The sequence below is a fragment of the Anguilla rostrata genome, chromosome 7 (genome assembly GCF_018555375.3).
Source record: "Anguilla rostrata isolate EN2019 chromosome 7, ASM1855537v3, whole genome shotgun sequence".
NCBI classification, from domain to species: domain Eukaryota; kingdom Metazoa; phylum Chordata; class Actinopteri; order Anguilliformes; family Anguillidae; genus Anguilla; species Anguilla rostrata.
In genome coordinates this window covers 16,195,245-16,216,912 of record NC_057939.1, presented here as the reverse complement: position 1 = coordinate 16,216,912, position 21,668 = coordinate 16,195,245, and the positions used below count along the sequence as shown (strand labels likewise).

The following is a 21,668-nucleotide window of genomic DNA, read 5'->3' as shown; positions in this document are numbered from 1 at the left end:
TTGTTATGTTCGTACAATGAGCATGGAAGTTGTACTTAGGATGTCGAATATGAATGTTGTTATTTAATTTTAAAATAAAAAACACACGTGAATTATTCTGCTCAAAGCTTCAACGTCTAAACAGGCAAAATAATCTGGAGTATAAACAATACTGGGCTTAGACAGAAAGTGCAATAATGTCCTTCGCATACAAACTTGCATCCGCAGGTTTGCAAACGTGGACTTTAATCGCGCTCTGTCTGGGTGAAATGCGGGTACTCCACTGCAAACGTGAGCAGAGTGCATTCAGCTACAGTAGGAGGAGTGATTTGTTTGTGACAGTGGTCGACGCAGTTGGACGTCGGTACCTGAAAAAATCGTGCGGCTTACCAAGTTATTGAAAAGACCGAGACCTTAAAAGTTTTCATATTTTCACAAGTGTCGAAGAGTTTAGAAATTCGGCTGCATTTTGATAAGGTAAAACAAACTAGCCTCTCTCTCTCTCTCTCTCTCTCTCTCTCTCTCTCTCTCTCTCTCTCTCTCACACACACACACACACACACACACAGTGGTTGTTGTCGGTGTACTGCAGCACATTGGGTTTGAATTGAAACAATGAACATGAGGTTGAAGTTCAGACTGGCAGCTTTATTCTGAGGGTATTAGGGTATTTGTGTATATTCAATATAGCTAGTGCATATTCAACTCGACACTGATAATTTTACTTTGTGTGTGTAACTGTTTGTTTGGAGGTGAGTGCACTTTAGACGGAAGCGAAGATGCCACTGTCCAGGTCCCTGTCGATGACGTCATTGAGTGGCCTCCCAATTTGGGAGGATGAAAATTTACCCGTGGAAGATTTACTCCTGTTTGAGGTCGCTTGGGAGGTAACCAATAAAGGTGCGAATTCATTAGTAACAAATTATTGACTAAATATTACTCCCCGTGGCAATGTCATTGACAGTGCTAACAAAACTAATTATTATTATTATTATTATTATTATTATTGTTGTTGCTATTATTATTATTATTATTATTATCTAATAATCCCTGATTCAATTGATATGTTTATAAATCTTAGTTATTGCATGACACTATCATTGATTGTACTGCAATTATGCATGACATTATCTCTGACATTTATAGTCATCATGCTTTACTCGTGTTAATACGAGGCTGCTATGTATGAGTACTTAATAATGAAATTGCATTCAGTGTGAGTGACAGGAATACATTTTAAAAAATTTGATTGTCTAGATATAGGCTGCAAATTAATTATCAGCTGTGTCAGAATATTGTTATGCTGAAATTGGTAAACTGACCTCTCTGTATATGGATTTTTAGAAAAATGCTGTATGTGTAAATGTTGTTTACAGTTTGGACTGACTGCTTGTTGCTTGTGGAAGTATAAATGCGCACACTACACCGAATGTGTACTCTATGTGTTTATGTACTGTTGTCATTACTGCGTGTAAGAGGTATGTGCAAGCATTATGCATTGCGATGTGGCACTCTGTGCTATAAAAAAGGACATGAGAACAACCGAGCCATTTTTTAATGCTGCTCACAAAGACGGTGGTTATAATAAAACCATTAGTTTGTTCCAAAACAATGAAAACATAAATGATTTAGGACCTGACTCAGAATAGCACGCTATGTTATGTTCTGCTTTTGTGTATTGCCTTGACTACTGTTCAGATTTGTTTTACATACTGTCTTTGAGAAGGCTTATCTTATCTTATCCTATATGCTTACCTTTAGTGTGATTACGAAATATACTACTGACAATCTATGGACCACTTTTTAAATTTTATTCCTCTTAAACACATACAGTAATGCTTTTCTTTATCTTTAAAAAAGGAGGCCAGACTTCTCCTTTTATATTTTTTGCTTAATTCAGACAGGGAGGGCAGGAATGGTTTAGAGAAGTGATCACAGCTTAGAAAGTGTCATGGCAGGGGATCAATCCCCAACCGTGCAGGAGGGATCATGAATACCTTGAGAGTTGGCCGTCTCACCAGACATGTACTGTTATTAACCCAAAATAATTGTATTGGATTTAACATAAATCTACGACCTTCATTAATAATTTAAATTTATTGAAATTGATGTTGCTATTCACAAATTGATTTAATTGAACAAAAATCAACATGAAAACGTGAATATTCATCAAGTTGATGGATAAATAAAAATTCCAAATGTTAAATTAAAAGAACAGTTCAAGCATGCTCACCACAGATTGGAAAAAATAAGAACATCTAGCATTGATTTCAGTGATGTCAGTGTGTTCATTGATTCATTGTATTCCTTTTGCCACCATCTTGGCCTTCACAATTGGTCACATTTTGAAATATGTGCCATGAAATGGTACGTTTCCTGTCATGCTACTGCACTTGCTGTGCTGTCCAGCAGGAACGTAGACTATTTGTTGGAAAACTTAACAGAGTAATAGAAAATGCATATTAGGGTGTAGCTGTGTGGATGTACATCAACCATGCTGCATGTACCTAATTTTTAAGTCAGAGAGTATATCAGCATTGTATTGGACCAGCCCATTACTGTGATAAAGAGCGTTATTTTTCAAAACAAAGAATATTTACCTCAGTGCAAATGCTGAGGCACTGTCTGCCACAAGCGAGAAATGCTTGTCAGAACAGTTAAATATGAATCCCTAGTTAGATATGAAATTTCTGGAAAATCCATTTTTTGGGCATAGTGCTCTGTTTCAGACTGTACTTGTGTCTTCGCTTCTTATTTGTGCTTTGGGAGTGATGACATATAGCACTGTGCAGTTTAATGGTTAGTGAACTAGGCTTGTAACTCAAATGGATGTAAGAATCTTCAAATTAAAGCTCCACCGTGCTGGAATACATAGTCGAAAACAACAGCAAAAAATGTCACTGTCCAAATGCTAATGCAGTATACATATGTGTGCATATCCGTTGAGCAGTTGGAGGAATCTACACAGTAATCCAGACAAAGGCAAAGCTCACCGTGGATGAATGGGGGGAGAACTTCTTCATGGTGGGGCCATATTATGAGCACAACTTCAAGATGCAGGTGGAGGAGTGTGAGGCACCAAACCCAGCCATACAGAAGGCCATGGAGACCCTGAACAACAATGGCTGTCAGGTACTGACTATAATCAGCCAGTTGTCTCTAGCTCTGTCCATAATCTCTGCCCTTGCTGATAGCTTCTCTCCTTTCCCGTAGCCACTAAACCCTACCCCTACCCCCTAACTCAAACCATAATTCTACCCTAAACCCTATTTTAGCCCTAGTAGTAATCCTGAACATGGAATATTTTAAGATTGCAAGGATTTGGATTTTGTCACAGGAGGTAAAAACCAGGTTTATCTGACTTATAAAAACCTGTAACCTGAATGTTAGGACATTTTGTTAGTAAGAGTAGGGCAAGGTGCTATAGAAACATGATATGCCCAGAGATAACCTGATGTGCATGCTTTGGTGCTGAGCAGCATACCTGCATCTCAGAGTCTGTCACCAGCAACACTTTCTGGCAGCCCCCCCTAGTGGTGGTCTCATTATAATTCAGGCACTCAAGTAGGCATACTCATCTTCCACAATTCTTCTTTTGACCACCTTCCCACATTTATTCCAGTCCATATGTATCTAATTGTCCCTTTCACATTCAGTCCTACATTCATTCACATTTCTTAGCCCCTCCAACTGGTGACCCTAACGTTGACCTGGCAATAGCCATTTACTTTGCCTCTAGCCTCTTACCTTTACCCTAAACGTTCCATACTCTGCAGCTCTGACCAGTCGCTAACCCTAACCTTAATCTGGCCATACCCTTTAACTCTGCCTAAAGCATCCATTGTGACACGTAGCCTCTGTAATCACAGATCTGACACTACGACAATAATAATTAAATACACATGGCTGTCTGACAGGGGACTTATTGATAAGTTGCAGCATTAATTATTCTTTATTCCATAAGGTGTTAGAAAACAATTAAGTGTCACATCACAATATGTCAGATATAAATAGCCTGTAACACTCTGGCTTACTCAATAGAATCCTAGGGCGCGACATGTAACGTTGGTTACATTTGACTGTGTCACACTATGGACCCTGGTGCATACTGTTCTGTTGTAAAATACTGAGTATGTAAAAATATGTGAAAATGTCATACGCTAATGTAAATTATTGAACCTAAAGGAAAAATATAATAATAAAACAGAAATCAGGGGGCTGCTGGATGGCTCACCCGGGTCCGGGAAACACAAAATAGAAATTGTCTCTTTGGCGAGGATCTGCGTCTCATCATTCTCTAGTGACCCCCGCTGGTCAGTTGGGTGCTTGCAAGCCCATCAGCTAAACTGCATGTGAAGCATTCTCGGATTAGCCAGCGGTGATTTAATAGGAAGTGCCACCTGGCATTGCATGTTTTGGAGAGGGTCATGTGCTTGTCGGCACAGCGGAGGCTACAGCAATGAGAGCTGAAATATGATTGGGAGAAAAAGGGATCAAAACTGAATAATGAAGTACTCAGAATGGAATTCCCTCCAACTGTGATAATACAGCATATTGACTTCAAGTGTGGATTAATGTTGTCGCTGTATCCTACAAGGGTAGGGAGAATAATACATGTAGATATGCAGTGGGTTTTTTTTTGTACCAGCAGGGTGCAAAGAAGTGCTTTTTTGCGGTTGTCTGCTACATACATGCAGAAGTACACATGAATGCACCCACCGATGCACAGGCAGAGTCTGGAAAGTTCAGAATGTCATTAATTTGACCCTGATGATTTGATCTCTTGTTCTCTGTCTCTTTGATCAGATAAACAATGTGTTCCCTTGGTGGATTTTGCAGTTCTGTGTGTTATGATTACACTTCTAAGTTCAGGAGTTCAGATTAATGTACTTTGAATGTTTCACAGGTGTGATGTAGAGGTAAGTGTGTTACAAATATGTGCTACATGCCACAAGTGTGTATCCTAGGTGTGTGTTTCACAAGCAGAGCCTGTTTCTGATGCGTTACTGTGTTGCAGGTACGCTTTGGACGCTGGCTGATCGAGGGCAGTCCCTATGTGATTCTGTTTGACATCGGCTCTGCTGCCTGGAATTTGGATCGGTGGAAGGGGGAATTCTGGGACACCTGCGGGATTGGACTTCCTTTCCATGACAGAGAAGCCAACGATTCCCTTATCTTTGGATCACTGAATGCCTGGTTCTTCAAAGAGGTGTGTGAGGAAGTATGATGTCTTGTTTTCATGGTGTCTTATGTGCATATGCATTGTTGCATATGCATCATTTCATTTGTTTTGTTCACAAGAACTGTATTAGATTTTAAAGAACACCAGAATACTGTATATCCCACACACGGGAAAGTTGGCTACACCTCTGAATGCACCCGACAGTTGACAGACCAGCTCCAGGACAAACCCCATGTCATTGCCCACTTCCACGAGTGGCAGGCGGGACCGGGTCTCATACTGTGCCGTTCACGGAACATCCCAATGGCAACCATCTTTACGACACACGCCACCCTGCTGGGCCGCTATCTGTGTGCTGCAAATGTGGATTTCTACAATAATCTGGACAAGGTGGGAGTTCCCTTCCTCACCCACCCAAATAATACACGTGAAGCCATTTACCTTTCACACGGTCAGGAATGAACGAAGGGTCACATTCAGTTGAATGGTAATCACACAGAGCTTCACCTGTGAGGCCTGTTGTACTTTTTCTAATAGTCTTTTAATGAATGTTTTTCAAACGAAGTTCAAACAGAGCATAGGATATGCATCTGTTTAATGAAATACTAGCACAGTACACTAGCTGACTGTATGGAATATGTGTGCAAGTCAACAGCATTGTCAGTTGGATAACAGGTACAAGGTACCACATAGTTTTCAGAATATTTCTGCCAAAGTATTTCTCCAGTGCATGATTTGATTTTTCTTAAGTTTTTGGGGCATCAATGTAATCATTCTTTATTTCTTATGGCTAATGATCACGTGCTTTTCTTCTTTTATAATTCTCTCACAATCTTACCCCAGTCCCGTCAATGTGGCTGTAAATGACACTAGGCAAAATTGTATCTGTGTGAGCATGTGTGTGTTTGTCAATGTTTGTATATCTCAGTTCTCCAAGAGTCGCTGGGAATGTCTAATGTCCGTACTACTGTAGTTTTCAGACTACTTGTGTGATTGTGTTTGTGTCTCAGTTCAACATCGACAAGGAGGCTGGAGAAAGGCAGATTTACCACCGGTACTGTCTGGAGCGAGCGTCGGTCCACTGCTCCCACGTCTTCACCACCGTCTCTGAGATCACTGCCATCGAGGCTGACCACATGCTGCACAGGAGACCAGGTGCGAGTCCTCGTCATAGTCACCTGACAGCGTCCTCTGTTAGTCATCTGCATCTCAGTCACACCTGTCTACTTCTATTACCTACTGTGGTTTCCTCTACAACTGGAACTAGTTACTATTCCAAATGCAACTAGAAATGCAACTGCAAATGCAACGGGCGGCAGTGTAGCATAGAGGGTAAGGAACTGGGCTTGTAACCGAAAGGTCATAGGTTTGATTCCTGGGTGGGACACTGCTGTTGTACCCTTGAGCAAGGTACTTAACCTGCATTGCTTCAGGTGTATAAATGGATGCAATGTAAATGGCATGTAAAAAAAAGTTGTGTAAGTCGCCCTAGATAAGAGCGTCTGCTAAATGTAATATAATGAAAGTGTATTACCAGGGAATTATATGCTGTCTCATCAGCAACTAGTCATTGTCATCTTTAGACTTCATGGGACTGTGTGTAGCTGGCACATGGAGACAGATGTTTATCTGTGGAATGCTTAAGTAGGATAATACAAGAGTTGCTTCCTGTTTTCTGTGTAGATGTGGTAACACCAAACGGTCTGAACGTGAAGAAGTTCTCTGCCATGCATGAGTTTCAGAATCTGCACTCCACAAACAAAGGCAAAATCCAGGAGTTTGTTCGAGGACACTTTTATGGGTGAGGAAGCCCCTCTGTCTGAGTGAGAGCTTCTGTGTTGAAAGATCTCATCTCTGTTGAGTCCCGTTTTGGACACAATAATGGTATTCCACACCATTTAAAACAAAAAAACAAAAAACAAACAGGATTTAGCCATAAGCAGTAGCTTATACAGTAAATGCATTTTGACAGTAAATGCATTTGATATACATTCACAGATTTTAAAATATACACACATATCGCACTAGACTTTTAAACTATAAGTACAGCACATTTTCCCCAAGACAGATCTACATTCAGTTTTTTTTTACATTTATAATTTTTTATTTATTTTAAATAGGAAAACATTTGTGTGGCTCACCCCTTACCTCTGGCTTTAGTTATGACACATTCTATCTTCAAAATAATTAATGGAGCATATTTTCTCTTACATCACTTTTATCTTATAAAACATATGCTAATGACTAGCAGTTTGCTAGTATTGTTTTAACTACTCTCTTTTTTACTGGCAGACATCTTGACTTCAATCTGGAGAAAACTCTATTTTTCTTCATTGCCGGCCGGTATGAGTTCTCCAACAAGGGGGCAGACATCTTTTTGGAGTCCCTGTCCAGGCTCAATTACTTGCTTAGGGTATGCTATTTGCATCTCTTACCACTTTCTTTATTGAGATGTACTGTATCAGTAAACCCAGCTACAGACCACCATGGCTGTGTTCAGATTACAGACTGAAGTGGGCCAAATCAGATTTTTTTGCCGAAGTGTGACACAGATCTTATTTTTCGGAGCTGAGTGAACACAAAAATCAGATATTTTCATATCAGATTTGGACCACTTTCACGTATGTGGTCCTAGATTGGATATATATCCGATCTGTGGCCATGGGACCACTGTGAGAACTGTCAGATTGAAATTCATGTGTCCGAAAAAGTTTACTTGCCTGCTATTGAGTATACTAATTCTATACAACTTGTGTGCAATTTGTATAATCTTATACAATCCTAAGTGGTCAGCTCACAGAAGTCTATGTAACACCCACTTTGTGTCCACTTCATGCTAACTGGCTGTTTCTGTGCATTTCTTTGCATGTCTGTGTGACTCTGTCTGCCATTGTATTTCTACATTAATAGTCTATTGCTCTCTCTTTGGTCTCCTGTTTGTGTGTGTGTGTGTGTGTGTGTGTGTTTGTGTCTGGGTGGATCAGGTGCACAGGAACGATGTCACTGTGGTGGTGTTCTTTATAATGCCCGCAAAGACCAACAACTTCAACGTGGAGTCTCTGAAGGGGCAGGCTGTACGCAAGCAGCTCTGGTAAAGAACCAGTGCTTCTCACAAAGATAATCCAGTGTAATAATCTAAGCCCTAATACCTATGCTAACCCACCAGCTATGACACATGCCCCAAGAGCATTATTCACACACAAACCATGACTCTGCTGCTTATTTAATCATGTATTCTGTCTAACAGGGACACTGCTCATTCCGTTAAAGAGAAGTTTGGCAAGAGGCTCTATGATGCCCTGTTAAAGTATGTTTCTTTTATTTCTGTCGTGCATTTGAACGAGCTCCTGGTTGAGCTGGGTGACTTTTGCAGATTATGACTGACAATGTGTTTATGTAACATATCACAATGGATCTCAACATCACTTCAGATAAGAACCAGCACCAAATGAATAAAAAAGTAAAAAGTAAAAACCAAACAAACAAAGTAAAAAGTGCTCCTCCCCCTTTTATCCTCAGTCTGACCCAGGGAGAGTAAAGGCCTGATTTGCCACTTTGTCAGTGAAATGGTGTAAATTCCCAGTCTCTGTGACAAGTGTTAATTATACTGTTCCGTTAATTCCAGAGTGGTATCCATGAGTTAGCTGGGTGTTTCAGTAATACGTCAGACTGGTGTTAATGACTTCCTCCAGAATGACCTGAGGCTACCGGTAACAGTAACACCTTTTCTTTGATCACCCCTCTGCCTTCTCCACAGAGGGGAAATCCCTGACATGAATAAAATCCTGGACAAAGATGACTTCACTATTATGAAGAGGGCCATATACTCTACTCAGGTGCAGTAGAAGGGAAAGAGCCATTTACTACACACATGTTGAAATATAGAGGAAGGGACTAAGATGGACAGGGGAATTCATGCTGGGTTTTTGATGGATGAGTCACATATACAGGTCATTGTAAAATATGGGCACACAAGGTGATAAAATCGCATTAAATGAAGAAAATTTACTCCAGATATCTGACTTGCATTACATCAGACTGATTTAGCTCAGCCCTACAGTATGTCATTCCTCCATCGCAATGAACACACACACACACACACACACACACACATTCATGCGCGCACACACGCACACACACACACAAACACACAGACACACAGACACACACACACAAGCACACACACACACACACACACACACACACACACGCACACACTCTGTTTAAAACCCTTGGTCAATAGATGGTAAATGTTCCAGCATGTTCCAGTGATATATGTATCAGACAGCTAATGGAGATCAGCACGCAAAATGCCAATAAAAAGACATTTTATTAAGATTTATATCTGCATCTGCCTTTTGGAGACAGGAATATAAAAGCTATTGATTATTTATGAGTGAACTTTGATAGATCTGACCATTATGAGTGCTATTTATCCACTCTTGGCCTACAGGCTTTGGCCTACTGTGTTACACAGTCATGTGGATCTCAGATGTCCAGTGGAAGGAAGGATTGCCTCTACTGATAATGTGGTCTCTTTGTGTCATGGAACACTGACTCCTCTTCACATTTTCAGATGGACCTTTTGCTTCTGCAGTTGCAGTGGCAGAGAAATCAAATCTGTTTGCTGATCCCCACTCCCTTGGACAGTTGAGGGGTGTTAGCTATTGGCTATACCATAGTAGTATTACATTGCACTGCATTACAGTGCAAATGGAAGCTCATTCAAATGTTAATAGTATTGAATAGTTAATAGTAAATGTGGGAAAATTTTTAAATAAATCAAGGAGAAATATATTTTTGTTCACATTTGTTATATTCTCACTTCCATCAACATATATCAGATTCTTGAATGAAACCTATAGCTTCTGTTCACCCTTCTGCTCAAATATGAGAATTTTAGAGAATTTTAGAATTGATGGTCTGTGCTTGTTGAATTGAAAAATTTGACTACCAGAATGCAAAACCAAAGTTTTTGCAGCAAAAATGTACTTTGTAAAAGCTACTGATTTTGTGTGTGTTCAGCACAATACTGCTTAGACACATTGTAACCAAACTTAGCTGATTGAAGATATTAAAAAAAGATTCTTCTGAAAATTTAACAAGGGATACATCCTGCCAGAAAGCTTAAAGAATGTGGCTAGCTTTTTGCAGAGTAATTCCGAGCATTATCTGTAGATCAGTGAAAACTTCAAGCTGTATCTTCATACAATCACAGACTGAAAGAAATTCATTTATCAAGTACCAGGCATATGGCCAATGCTTCTTACAAGACCACTAGTTATGACTGAGTGAGTTAACAGACTCCAAGCTCTCTTATTCTGTTTTACACACACACACACTCACACACACACTGCTCAAACATATACTTTTTCTCTTTCTGTTTTGACAGAGACACACCCTACCCCCAGTGACCACTCATAACATGCTGGACGACACCACTGACCCCATCCTGGCCAACGTGCGTCGTATCAGTCTCTTCAACGCCCGCACCGATAGGGTTAAGGTAGATTCTTACTTCAGTATGGATCCAATTTAAGTACAGAATAATGTAATCCTCTCCACGTTAATGAAGCTCTCTTATGAACAGTGCAATTGTGAAGAGAAGTGTCTGTCGATTCTGTGCCACAAGCTAGTTTGAACTCCTTGGACCGTGTAGAGACTCAGATCAGAAGAACACTTTGAATCCGTGTTTTGGTGTTTAGTATAACGTTTATTCCCAGTATTTTGTGAGTACTCAGATTATTCGCATCTTGCGATTGCCTAAATGACCAGCCTATGTAATTAATTCCTGTTCTAGAATCATTTTATGACATTTGTGTATCAATTGTTGATCTAATGTCTCAATATTATTAATTGAATTGGCTGTGAAATTATTTTCATCCAGATGTAATAGGTATTAATATCACAATGATAATATTATAATGTTCTTTATAGGAATAGTCACGACTACAGTGTGGCCTGTTTCTACCACTTGTCAAAGATAATTTATAAATAAGTAAACAGTTTAGCTCTTCCTGAACATTGCTAAATATCATATTATTGCAAACTACTTGTACTTGTATTAGTGTTCAACATTGACAGTGTTGCAGTATGCGTGCATTTTATATTCGGTGTATTTGCTGAACACCCCTTTGTGTGAACTCAGATTTTCTGTCGGGTCTTTTAGCTTGCAGGCTCTGTGCTTAGATGTTCCCCCTGTCTTCAGTCTCTCAGTGTGTTCAGGTTTGGTTTTTGCGCTCTCTAGATAGTGTTCCATCCGGAATTCCTGTCTTCCACCAGTCCATTGCTTCCCATGGATTATGAGGAGTTTGTGCGCGGTTGCCACCTGGGTGTTTTCCCCTCTTACTACGAGCCCTGGGGCTACACACCAGGTGAATATACACATTTGTTGTTGTTCATATGCATGTAGACATACTCACAAATTAAATATACTAACAAACATGGGGTGAGTATACAGATTATCATTATACATGCACAAATCAACACAATAATTGTTCATCACTGGTAGATTATTGTGCTTTTCATGTGTCTTTGTATTGGTTGTTACTTTTCCTACATGAATGTGTGATTGGTTCTTTCTCCAGGTGAGTGTACAGTGATGGGGATCCCCAGTGTGACCACCAACCTGTCTGGGTTTGGTTGCTTCATGGAGGAACATGTCTCAGATCCTGCAGCGTATGGTATGCAAAACCTTTGCCTCAACTCTGAGCTTCTCACTCTTAGTACTCTCTACTCTCACTAGGGAGTGAGAGAGAGCTCCTTCTCTTCTGTGTAGATCTCCTCTTTCCCAGTACAGAGCATTTCGGACTCAGTTTTACCCAGCACCTCGTGCCCAGTTCCACCCTTGGTTATGTTCCTCTGCATTCTTGACCATTAGCCATTCTGCTCCTCCTATCTCAGGGATCTACATTGTGGATCGGCGGTTCCGGTCAGCCGATGAGTCCTGTAGCCAGCTCACACAGTTCATGTTTGGGTTCTGCCAGCAGTCCCATCGGCAACGCATCATCCAGCGGAATCGCACTGAGAGGCTATCGGACCTGCTGGACTGGAGGTATCTGGGAAGGGTGAGTAAGGAAAGGAGCTTCATGTATTGTCTTGTATTTGACTCATAAACCATTGTATTTTGTTTTTAATTTTTCTTATCAAATGTTCATCAATCACAGAGCTAAAAACCTTATTTCTCCAATGTGTATCGCCTGTTATTCTGGTACTGAGCAGTCTCAGTGTTGACTAATTGTGTTAATTGGTTTAGTCTCAGTATTCACCTGTTGTGTTGATTGGTTACAGTCTCAGTGTTGACTTGCTGCATCAATTATTCATAGTCTCAGTGTTGACCCACTGTTTTAATTGGTTTATAGTGTCAGAGTTGATCTGCTTTAATTGGTTGATAGTTTCAGTGTTGACCCACTGTGTTGATTGGTTTATAGTCCCAGTGTTGACCTGTGCTAACTGGTTTATAGTCTCAGTGTTGACCTGCTGTGTTGATTGGTTGATAGTCTCCGTTTTTGCCTGCTTTTTTTGATTGATCTACGTACAGAATCAGTGCTATCCCTCTATGCTAAATGGATTGGACTAGCAGTGCTGATATGGTGTGTTGTAATGTTTCAGTTCTACATACATGCTCGACACCTGGCCTTAAGCAGAGCCTTCCCAGAAAAGTTCAAAATGGACCCAATCGCACCTCCACAGGTGAGTGTGACCTCAGTGTAACACCACTGACATCTTCAAGCAGGTCCATGGTATAAAAAACTGGTAGAGATGAAATAAAAAGTAGATTGGTCACCATATTGTCTGTACATGAGTATTGTACGTGGAAAAGCTTATTTGTGTCTGAGGCAAAAGCATCAAAATGTATATATTTCGCAAATTTACATTCAATGTACCTACTTCAGGAATTTAGTTACCTAAATACCTACATAACAGTGTAATGTTTCTTAATTTGAGTTTGTCCATAGAGTTCATTGCCACTGTATGCATGTCACACAACATGCATACAGTGGCAATCTATTTGTGCATCATAATGTTTTATCAGGGATCAGATTGTGATAATATTTTGATTATAGAGGTAATTGTGCTTCATTTCTGTGCTGGTGTTAAAATCTGTTGATGAAATGAAATTTTTGTGCTAAAAACCAGCTAATACAATTTGTCTCTAAAAGGTCTCATTTTTTCTCTCAGATTAACTAATCACTTCCCTTTTGAGTGTTTGAGGAAAATCTTATTCAGCATCCATGGTATGTGGCACAGTCCATAGGGTGGCCAATTCTCAAGCCATCGACAAGTCCCCCTACGCAGTTGGGGGTTCTCCTGCCATAGCCCTTTCTCAGCTGTGATCCTTTCTCTTTTGTTGACCTCTCTGCTTCTCCTTGTCTGAACACAAAAATATATGTATTAACGGAGACTGTAGAGTCTGCACTACCTTAAAAAAAGATAAAATTCATAGAGTGACATTGTTAATATAGAGCAGGGGCAGAGAGACCTGGCCCTGAAGTGCCAGAGATGGGCCTGGTTTTGGCTTCTTCCAAACCTATAGCAACATAACTGGATTTATTCATCTATTGAATCTCAGGTCAGCTCAGATGGAACATAAAGCAGAAATGTCACTGGAACTCCAAGGCCACGGTTGCCTACCCCTGATATAGATGGTCAATTTGTGGCTAATAGGGTGGACTTATTGCACAATATGTTACCCTATAGAAAATGGGTTTTTTGAGGTGATTTCACGCATACCCAGACTCTAGCTCAATGAAATGGTTGCCATATGTAAATATTTTATTTTGTGCAAAGAATTCAATGTCTACGATAGACTGCGCTGACGTGGAGCCATATTAACCGAGGTAAAGCCTAAGCTTTGGCTGTCTTGGTGTTTGATTGGCAGCCCCTCAGGGCCAGATAAAGTCCTGTCAAGTCTGACTCCTTTTCTCTGTGCTTAATTGACAGTTTAACATTTTGGTGAATACTGACATGGCATTGTTTGAATTCAAACTTATTAAGCACATGTATACTTAAAAAAAACACCTCTCACATTTACTCATACTGTACACACACACACACACACACACACACATGCACACACAAGCACAGTATCTATATAAACAAGAAATAAACCACTCCAAACCAGGTGATCTTGTTATATACAGTGCCCTCCATGAGGTTTTTGCGACAAAGACATATCTTCTCTTGATTTGGCTCTACTCCACAATTTACATTGTAATCAAACAATTCACGTACACATATACAATAAACATGTACATGTATGGATAGTGAGCTAAGACAATCGGGTGTATGGCATCTGGATCCATGTCTTCGGATGAACCTGAGGATTGGGTCATATTTTGGGAAGGGTTTTGACAGCCGGGTGTTCTTAGGCCTGTTGGCTCCCGGGCAGGTAGTTGAGATCTGGCTGGAGAGATTGCAAAGGACACTGTTGCCCCTTGAACATGGATCACATAGTGGTGTACTGTGCTCACTAATTAGATGCAGTGAGCTAAGGTCATCCTTCTGACCTTTAATGGGAGGTTTGACAAGAGGAGAGCCTGAAGGAACTGTGCCATGCTCACCGATCAGATACATAGTAGTAGATCTTTCCCTCTGACAACTGGTCTGGTAGAAGACAGAAGTATGTTGCACAATCCTTTTTGTACACACCCTTCATTTTGACAGGTCTTGGAGTGTGTAGGCGTTGTCCTCATCCTAAAGTATGCCATGGGTCAAACAGTGCTCCCCGAAGCTGTCTTGGTAATTAGCTGGTAGTTTACTGAGCAATTTGTCCACATCAGAGACTTTAGCTCGCTCCCATTGCCAAGGGATTGCAACATGCCTATGAGGGACTGTACAGAAAGGGTGAACTCTTGCAAAGCAGAATTATTCCCTGCCCTCACTGTTGGGTTCGTATGAATTCAGATGGACTTCGGTAGCTAACATTCGTGAATGTCAGGAAACGAATCTATCTTATACTCATATTGTATGATGCTTTACTTACAAAGGTTGCTTGCTTGCTTAGAGCAGGATATTTGAAGATACTATATTGGACAATGGCCACCATTAGAAAAATTGTTCCATGTGCTATAATCAGCCAGCTATTGCTAATCTGTCTGAAACCAGCGTCGGTAATTTCATGCCATATAGAATTTCCTCAACAGTATCTCACTGGCCAGCATCTCAGTTTGTCTTAGGTCCCAGTAAGTTTCCCCCAACAATGTCAAGTATCTCTTATGTTTAGCTGACAGTTATGTGTTCACACTAAGCATAAGACTTTCCTTTCTGTCAACAGACGGAAGGTTTCCGCTTCCCCCGTCCTCCCTCTGTGCCTCCCTCTCCCTCTGCCTCGCTGCACTCCACCCCTCACCACAGCGACGAGGAAGATGAGGAGCCTTACGACCATGACGAGGAGGCCGAGCGTGACCGACAAAACATCAAATCACCCTTCACATTGGGGGCAGTATTTCACCGCAAGAAGAGGCAGCCTAAGGAGAACAGTAACTGAGGAAACCCCCTGATAGCCACTGCCAGCTCACACAAACCTCTTTCCTTTTTTCAACAACTCAGCCCACAGCTCTCATTCCCACTGAGCCTCCCTCTCTGGCCATTCCCATAACCTTCCTCAAATTATACCTGTCTCCCAGGCCCCATATGCAGCCCTCCCACTCAATGTAACCTGTCTTTCACTGGCCCTGCCCACAGTCCTCACCCTCACTCTACCCTTCTTTCCCTGGCCCCGCCCACAGTCTTTCTCCTTATGCCCCACATCTCTACCTGGCCCCACCCACAGCCTCACCCTCACTTTACCTGTCTTTCCCTGGCACTGCCCACAGCTCTTTTCCTCATGCTATTCCTCTCTACCTGGGCCTGCCCACAACCTTTCTCCTTGTTCTAGTCTTTCAATTTTCCTGCCTTTAACCACTGAATGGTAGAATACTGTGGTAAATTGCCCCACAATTGACTTAATTTATGGTGATCAATGGTTATTTGTTTAACTGCAGGATAAATGTTATTAGACTTAGAATGGAATTTTATCACACAATCTATACTGTACCTTCTGATAAATCCACTGCACTTAGCTTTCCTCCTGAAAGCAAAACAGTAGAATTTCCACTGTTTGGCAATAAGCACTTACCATGGTGATAAAAACACTGCTGTGAGCAATTTGCGTATTAAGCCAAATTCCTTTATCAAATGATATTGATTTGATGTTAATAGATTTAATCTTTGGTTGGAAAAATAAGTTTCCTGAGGGATACTTTCAGATTAGATCAAGAATACTGTTCTGTAGAGAAAAAAGTTTCTGGAAGAAATATCATTATTGTGCACTACCTGGCTTTGTCAATGTCAGTGAAACTTTTTTAGTGTTATCTGAGTCTGGTTCAGTGTATCATCTACTGCAACTGGAACTAACATTCACATTACTGTGTGTCAGTGGTACACAACTCCATTCCTGGTGAGCCAAAATGAATGCTGCTTTTTGTCCTAAGCAATTATTGTTATATATGTCTTAACATCTATAAACACAGAAACCACATGTGCAGCCTACAGCTCATGGCTTCATCAAAAACATCAAATAAATGATTGGACTGATTAAATAATTAAAGTGAACGTGTAGCCTGATCCAGAAATGGTTATTGGCCCTGTAGTGCACTTTTGCTGTTGGTTCATAGCACACTATAACATGTGGCAATTTGGCAAATAATTCTGGAGCGTAATATTGGGGCACTTTCATACTTGAACTATGTATTCACCATTTTCTTTGTCTGAATCTTTGTCAGGATTGACCACATGTTCAGGGAGATGTCAGCACACGTGAAGCAAACTCTAATTCTACTGAAAGCACCCTGGCTGTATAATACTGGTTAACAATCATTTACAATAAAATGTGTTGTATTGAATGCAAATGCGCTTTAATAGTACATTCAAAACATCCAATGCTACACCACATAATTCAGTTTTATTACATTACACAATTAAATAAAAATGAAATACATTCAATACTATAAAGATTAATCAGTCGACGCATTATTTGAAGTATTCTCTTTTCCAAGCAGGCAGATCTTGCAAGTAGACTTGTTCCTGGTTCTCATCAGCTGTAATGAGAAAAAAATGAAATTTGATTAGATTTATATTGACTAATTCATTCAGTGCTGTTTTTTAGGGAAATGGTTGAAGGGACAATCAATATGTCTCAACTCAACATTTAAATTTCATTTAAGCAGCTTGTCCAGACCCATCCAGCTTTGTACCAGAAACCAAATTGATTAATTTATAATGGAGGGGTTGACTTTGTCCCAGAGGGAACAATGCAAAGGAATTAATTTAGATTTATGAATATGTAATACCATGCCAATTAAATGTGAACATGCAAAAGAGGTAAAGGGATTTCCATCCAGAGGGGCCAATAGTTGTGTGAAGATAACATACTTGAGAAGTTACATTTTAGCATTTAATTGTAAAATAATTCTAGAGATGCATGATGGAAAATGAGTGTCCATAGATTGAAGCAGGGCTGCGATTAGGGGAAGCTCAAACAGTGGAGTTACATCGTTATATTGCAGCTATGGGACAACAACAAAATATGGCTGTTGATACCGAACGTCAGTATAGGAGAACAATCCATGCAGTTTTTGTGACATGCTGTGGTTTGAAATGAGCACGCATAGTTCTAGAAGTCACACCTTCTTCTCTGGCCTGCTGGAGAAAGTCGAGGAGCACTGATGCTGCCTGGGACACTCTGCGTTGTTCTGTGTTCTGACTGCGTGTCTCTGAAAGCATAGGACATAATGTTGCATACAACTCATTGGGGCCACCCAGATAAAGGATTCTCAAAATGTCGACGAGACATGTTCTCATATTTATGAAGTCCTTCCATTAAAATGTGCCAGTCTTCTCCCACCTGTTCAACGGCCTTGCTATATTTTATTCACAAATTGTCAACCCACTTTTACTTGGTATAGCCTTGACAAATTATCAAAAGCATGTTACTTTCCACAGAGATGACAAACAGAAGGACCTTACCTAAATGAATGGCATCATACATGTTCCCTTCTTTTCTGTCTTCAGACACAAAACGTCGTCCCTCTACAATCAAATAAAATTGAGAAAATGAGCCGCATTGTCTAAAGGGACAACATTTTTAAATGATTCTTGCGAAAAAATAAAGTAGAAAAGCCTGTGCCAAGATTGCTCGTTACTTTCCTCATTGGCTAAACGCCAGGTTTTCAGTGGGCAGAATTAGCTGGGTACAATGTAAATCACTATAACACAAAGTCCAGTGAAATCCTTTCTACTTGTAGAATGTAAATGATGCTCTTTCCACTTTTTTTGGGGGCAAGCTAAATTGGAAATGCCTAAGCATTATGCACTTTCTCTGGATACTGAAAAATCTATCCACTTTTTTCTTTTCTAAAAAAGAGTACTTCACCAACTATCTAAAAGAACAATCTGGCTTTCCTAAAAGGCTAGCACTGGTGCATGGTGCAGTCACCTCCTCACTAGAGTCTTTGCTAAACTCCTTGATTAGTAAAATCAGGTGTGTTACTGCTAGGTTGAAACAAAAGTCGACACCTACACTGACCCTTTCTGGATAAGATTGGGGACCCAGGCACTAAAACATGAAAGCACCTAATCAAGAAAAATGAACAGCTTGTTAAAATTCTGGGATTACAATTGTGGTTGGAATGAAAACCAGCATATACAGGACAGGGGCCCCCAGGACGGAATTTGAGAACCACTGTACTAATGCATGGGACAACCAGCTCTAACCGAGCGACCAAGAATGGTTTACGTGAATGACGTATTTCACGTATATGAATATTAATGAGCACAGGATACACGCGCAACATGTCCTAATCTGCTGAACAGGTTAACTGTTAATTACAATTTAACGTTTATAATTAGGTTTAAAACCTGAAAGCAGTATTAAAAAGACAATCAATTCTCACTTCTGGCGAATGTAAACACAATTTGAATCTAGTTTACTGGACTTTTAAACCATGTTAAACAATCAAAGTAATTTTTGAATCTATTACAAAACTTGATATTTATATTAAGAATCTGACAAATAGTTACTTCTTTACTTATTAAACAAAGCACAGGTTAAGACATTCTCTTGGCGTCTTGAGTGTAAGGGGTACCAGAGAATATTGGAGGCAACCAATACAAATTACTTGTCGCTTCAATTAAGCCTGAAACAAAAAAGCTCAGTGAGACCCGAAATAACTCTGAAAATGAAAAGTCTTCAAGACGCATAATTCTACCATAAAAAAAAAAAAAACTAAAGGACTAGGTACATGTACTACAATCTAACATTCACTACGTTGTCTCTTCGGAAATCCATGCAAGGTGGATGTGCCTTAGAAATAGTAGTGTCGATATAATTCAGACTTCAAAACAGCACATTTAATAGGCACGTTCATAATAAACACAACGGTAAGTGAATATAAATACAACTACTGCACATTTTGTACAGGAGTGAAATAGAGCAGGATACATACCCATAGTTCAAATATGAATATTTATCAGTCGTGCAAATTCAGTTGAAATATGTGATTTGACGCTAAATGTCAGGTCATCGGATAGATTTGAAGAAGCTGTACATAAAACAAAGCTGAAGTTGGTTTCAAATGCCATCTGAAGAGCTCACCTCCAGAAAACACCTGCACCGAAGAACTCGTGGACAGGATACTTACGCGCGCCCTTCAAGTACAGCATCGCCTGGGGAGTCCAGTTTCTTCGCTGAAAGCTATCCTTCATTCAGAAGCATAGATAGTTTGAACGAAGTTAGGACTACTGAGTCACCAGTAAACAGTAACAAAAAGAAAGTATAACATAATGTCATAGCTACCTTCGGGACACTCCAGGACTGAGAAACGAATGTTGCCAAGAATAATAGAGCAAGGGTATAAGCCGTAAAAGTTCTCAAACCCTGAGGCAAGAGAAACAAGCACTCTTATACATAGCCTAGTTCTAGGTCCATGGAACCCAGAACATTTGCTTCACTCATGACAATATTTTTTATATTTCCAAACATGGATAAAAGGGCTGCACGTATTCCCGTGCGTAAAAACGCACTGTGGATAACTGGCATGCTGTTGTAATCATTATTAGCGTAACATCCATATACAAATGCGTAACATGCACATAAATGCGGCAAAATGTTAGTTCCTCTCTATATTACTCAGAAAAATCACCCTGAGTTAGTGTCAGAATTTTGGAAAAATGTAAAGTCCCAAATAAATATTAGCCACATTACTTAATTTAGCAAGTAGCATTACAGAAATGTACATCATTAAATATAATCAAATATTAGCAATGTATGTGGAATTAAATATTGAGTAACTATTTCAATATGAAAAGAGTACTACACAAAAGCAACCTGTCTTACTTTCATTCTTAAGGATATCTTCAAGTCCGTCAGCGTTTAATGCAACGGCGAGGGTATGTGGCTGTGACGCACTGTTCCTCGCTCTTTATAAACAATGGAAAAGGTGGGGGTGTCTAGAGGGAACTCCTGTCAGAACCTGTGAACAAGACTTGCGTTGTTTTCCTTTGAGAATTGTCAATGTCGATCGGTCAGGATACGATTGAGAACGTGAGTTGTTGGTTTATAGCACTTTAATGCCATCTTTTCGCGCAACGTGATTAGATACAGTTTACAAATGTCTCCCACATCGGATAACCCCGACCTCTCACTCTTTGCCCCCTTTATTTTATTTCTCACTGTATTTAGAATGTAGGTACAAAGAACTGATAACCACCTCTAGAGAAACTGCAATTATGTTAACCAGGGCCAATTTAAGAATAAGCCTGTGGGTTACCGTCTGTTGTTAGGTAAATAATGTTCGCTCTGGCCTTTTTTATTTCTTATAGGCCTACTATGGAAAAAAAACATTGCTCTGGACATTATTAATATGTTTACCCCTTGTGCAGTGGAGCATAGCATTTTTTAATGAACGGCCATTCTTATGAATGAAGGGATCGCTGACAGCCTGTCAATGAATGCCTGTGTGTTTGATTGGGCAGTCTCGGCAGAGTGACACTTCCTGTGAGCTCAAGGTGTGAGAGCACGCGCCGCGGAGAGGCCCTCCAGCTGGTTTGAAAGGCCATCGCTAATTGGAAAAGGTAGCATCCGTTTAATAAGATTTATTTAAAGGGTGACGGTGCATTCCGGTAGATTTGAATGGCTATATGCGTTAAAAAGATTATCTAAGCACATACATTATTTGTTATTTTATGTACCTCGTTAAGCAGATACGAAGGAAAACATATACTATATATTATAATTTTTGGAGTACTGTGATACATAAATTGGTGAGAGACAGAAATTGTATTGGAAGAAGCTGTAGTTGTACAGACACATAAGGCAAATTTGAATGATTAATTAAGGATGGGTGCAATTCCCCTTTGCATGGGAGAAGACTGTCTGAAGAGTTGCACCTGTAGTCTGTTGTTGAAACTTCGGTTTATGACTACAAGTTGTACACAATGCTAATGTTATCTTCATTATTGTGTAAAC

At 40.1% G+C, this 21,668-nt stretch overlaps 2 protein-coding genes across 2 annotated transcripts; one reads left to right on the top strand and one right to left on the bottom strand.

Annotated features, from left to right (window-relative positions):
- The first annotated feature begins 254 nt into the window (after nt 1–254).
- Nucleotides 255–17,046, top strand: gys2 (glycogen synthase 2). Its single transcript, XM_064343166.1, has 17 exons — nt 255–456; nt 732–879; nt 2,930–3,111; nt 4,997–5,188; nt 5,366–5,551; nt 6,172–6,316; nt 6,845–6,962; nt 7,454–7,574; nt 8,146–8,252; nt 8,409–8,468; nt 8,919–8,997; nt 10,554–10,667; nt 11,409–11,535; nt 11,749–11,844; nt 12,065–12,228; nt 12,773–12,853; nt 15,438–17,046. The coding sequence occupies exons 2-17, from the start codon at nt 759–761 to the stop codon at nt 15,648–15,650; spliced, it is 2,106 nt and encodes a 701-aa protein (XP_064199236.1). The 5' UTR covers nt 255–456; nt 732–758; the 3' UTR covers nt 15,651–17,046.
- On the bottom strand, nt 17,043–20,739 carry spx (spexin hormone). Its single transcript, XM_064343167.1, has 6 exons — nt 20,538–20,739; nt 19,998–20,078; nt 19,843–19,900; nt 18,170–18,232; nt 17,830–17,916; nt 17,043–17,241 (listed from the first exon to the last, which is right to left on the bottom strand). The coding sequence occupies exons 1-6, from the start codon at nt 20,541–20,543 to the stop codon at nt 17,174–17,176; spliced, it is 363 nt and encodes a 120-aa protein (XP_064199237.1). The 5' UTR covers nt 20,544–20,739; the 3' UTR covers nt 17,043–17,173.
- Between the last annotated feature and the right edge of the window lie 929 nt (nt 20,740–21,668).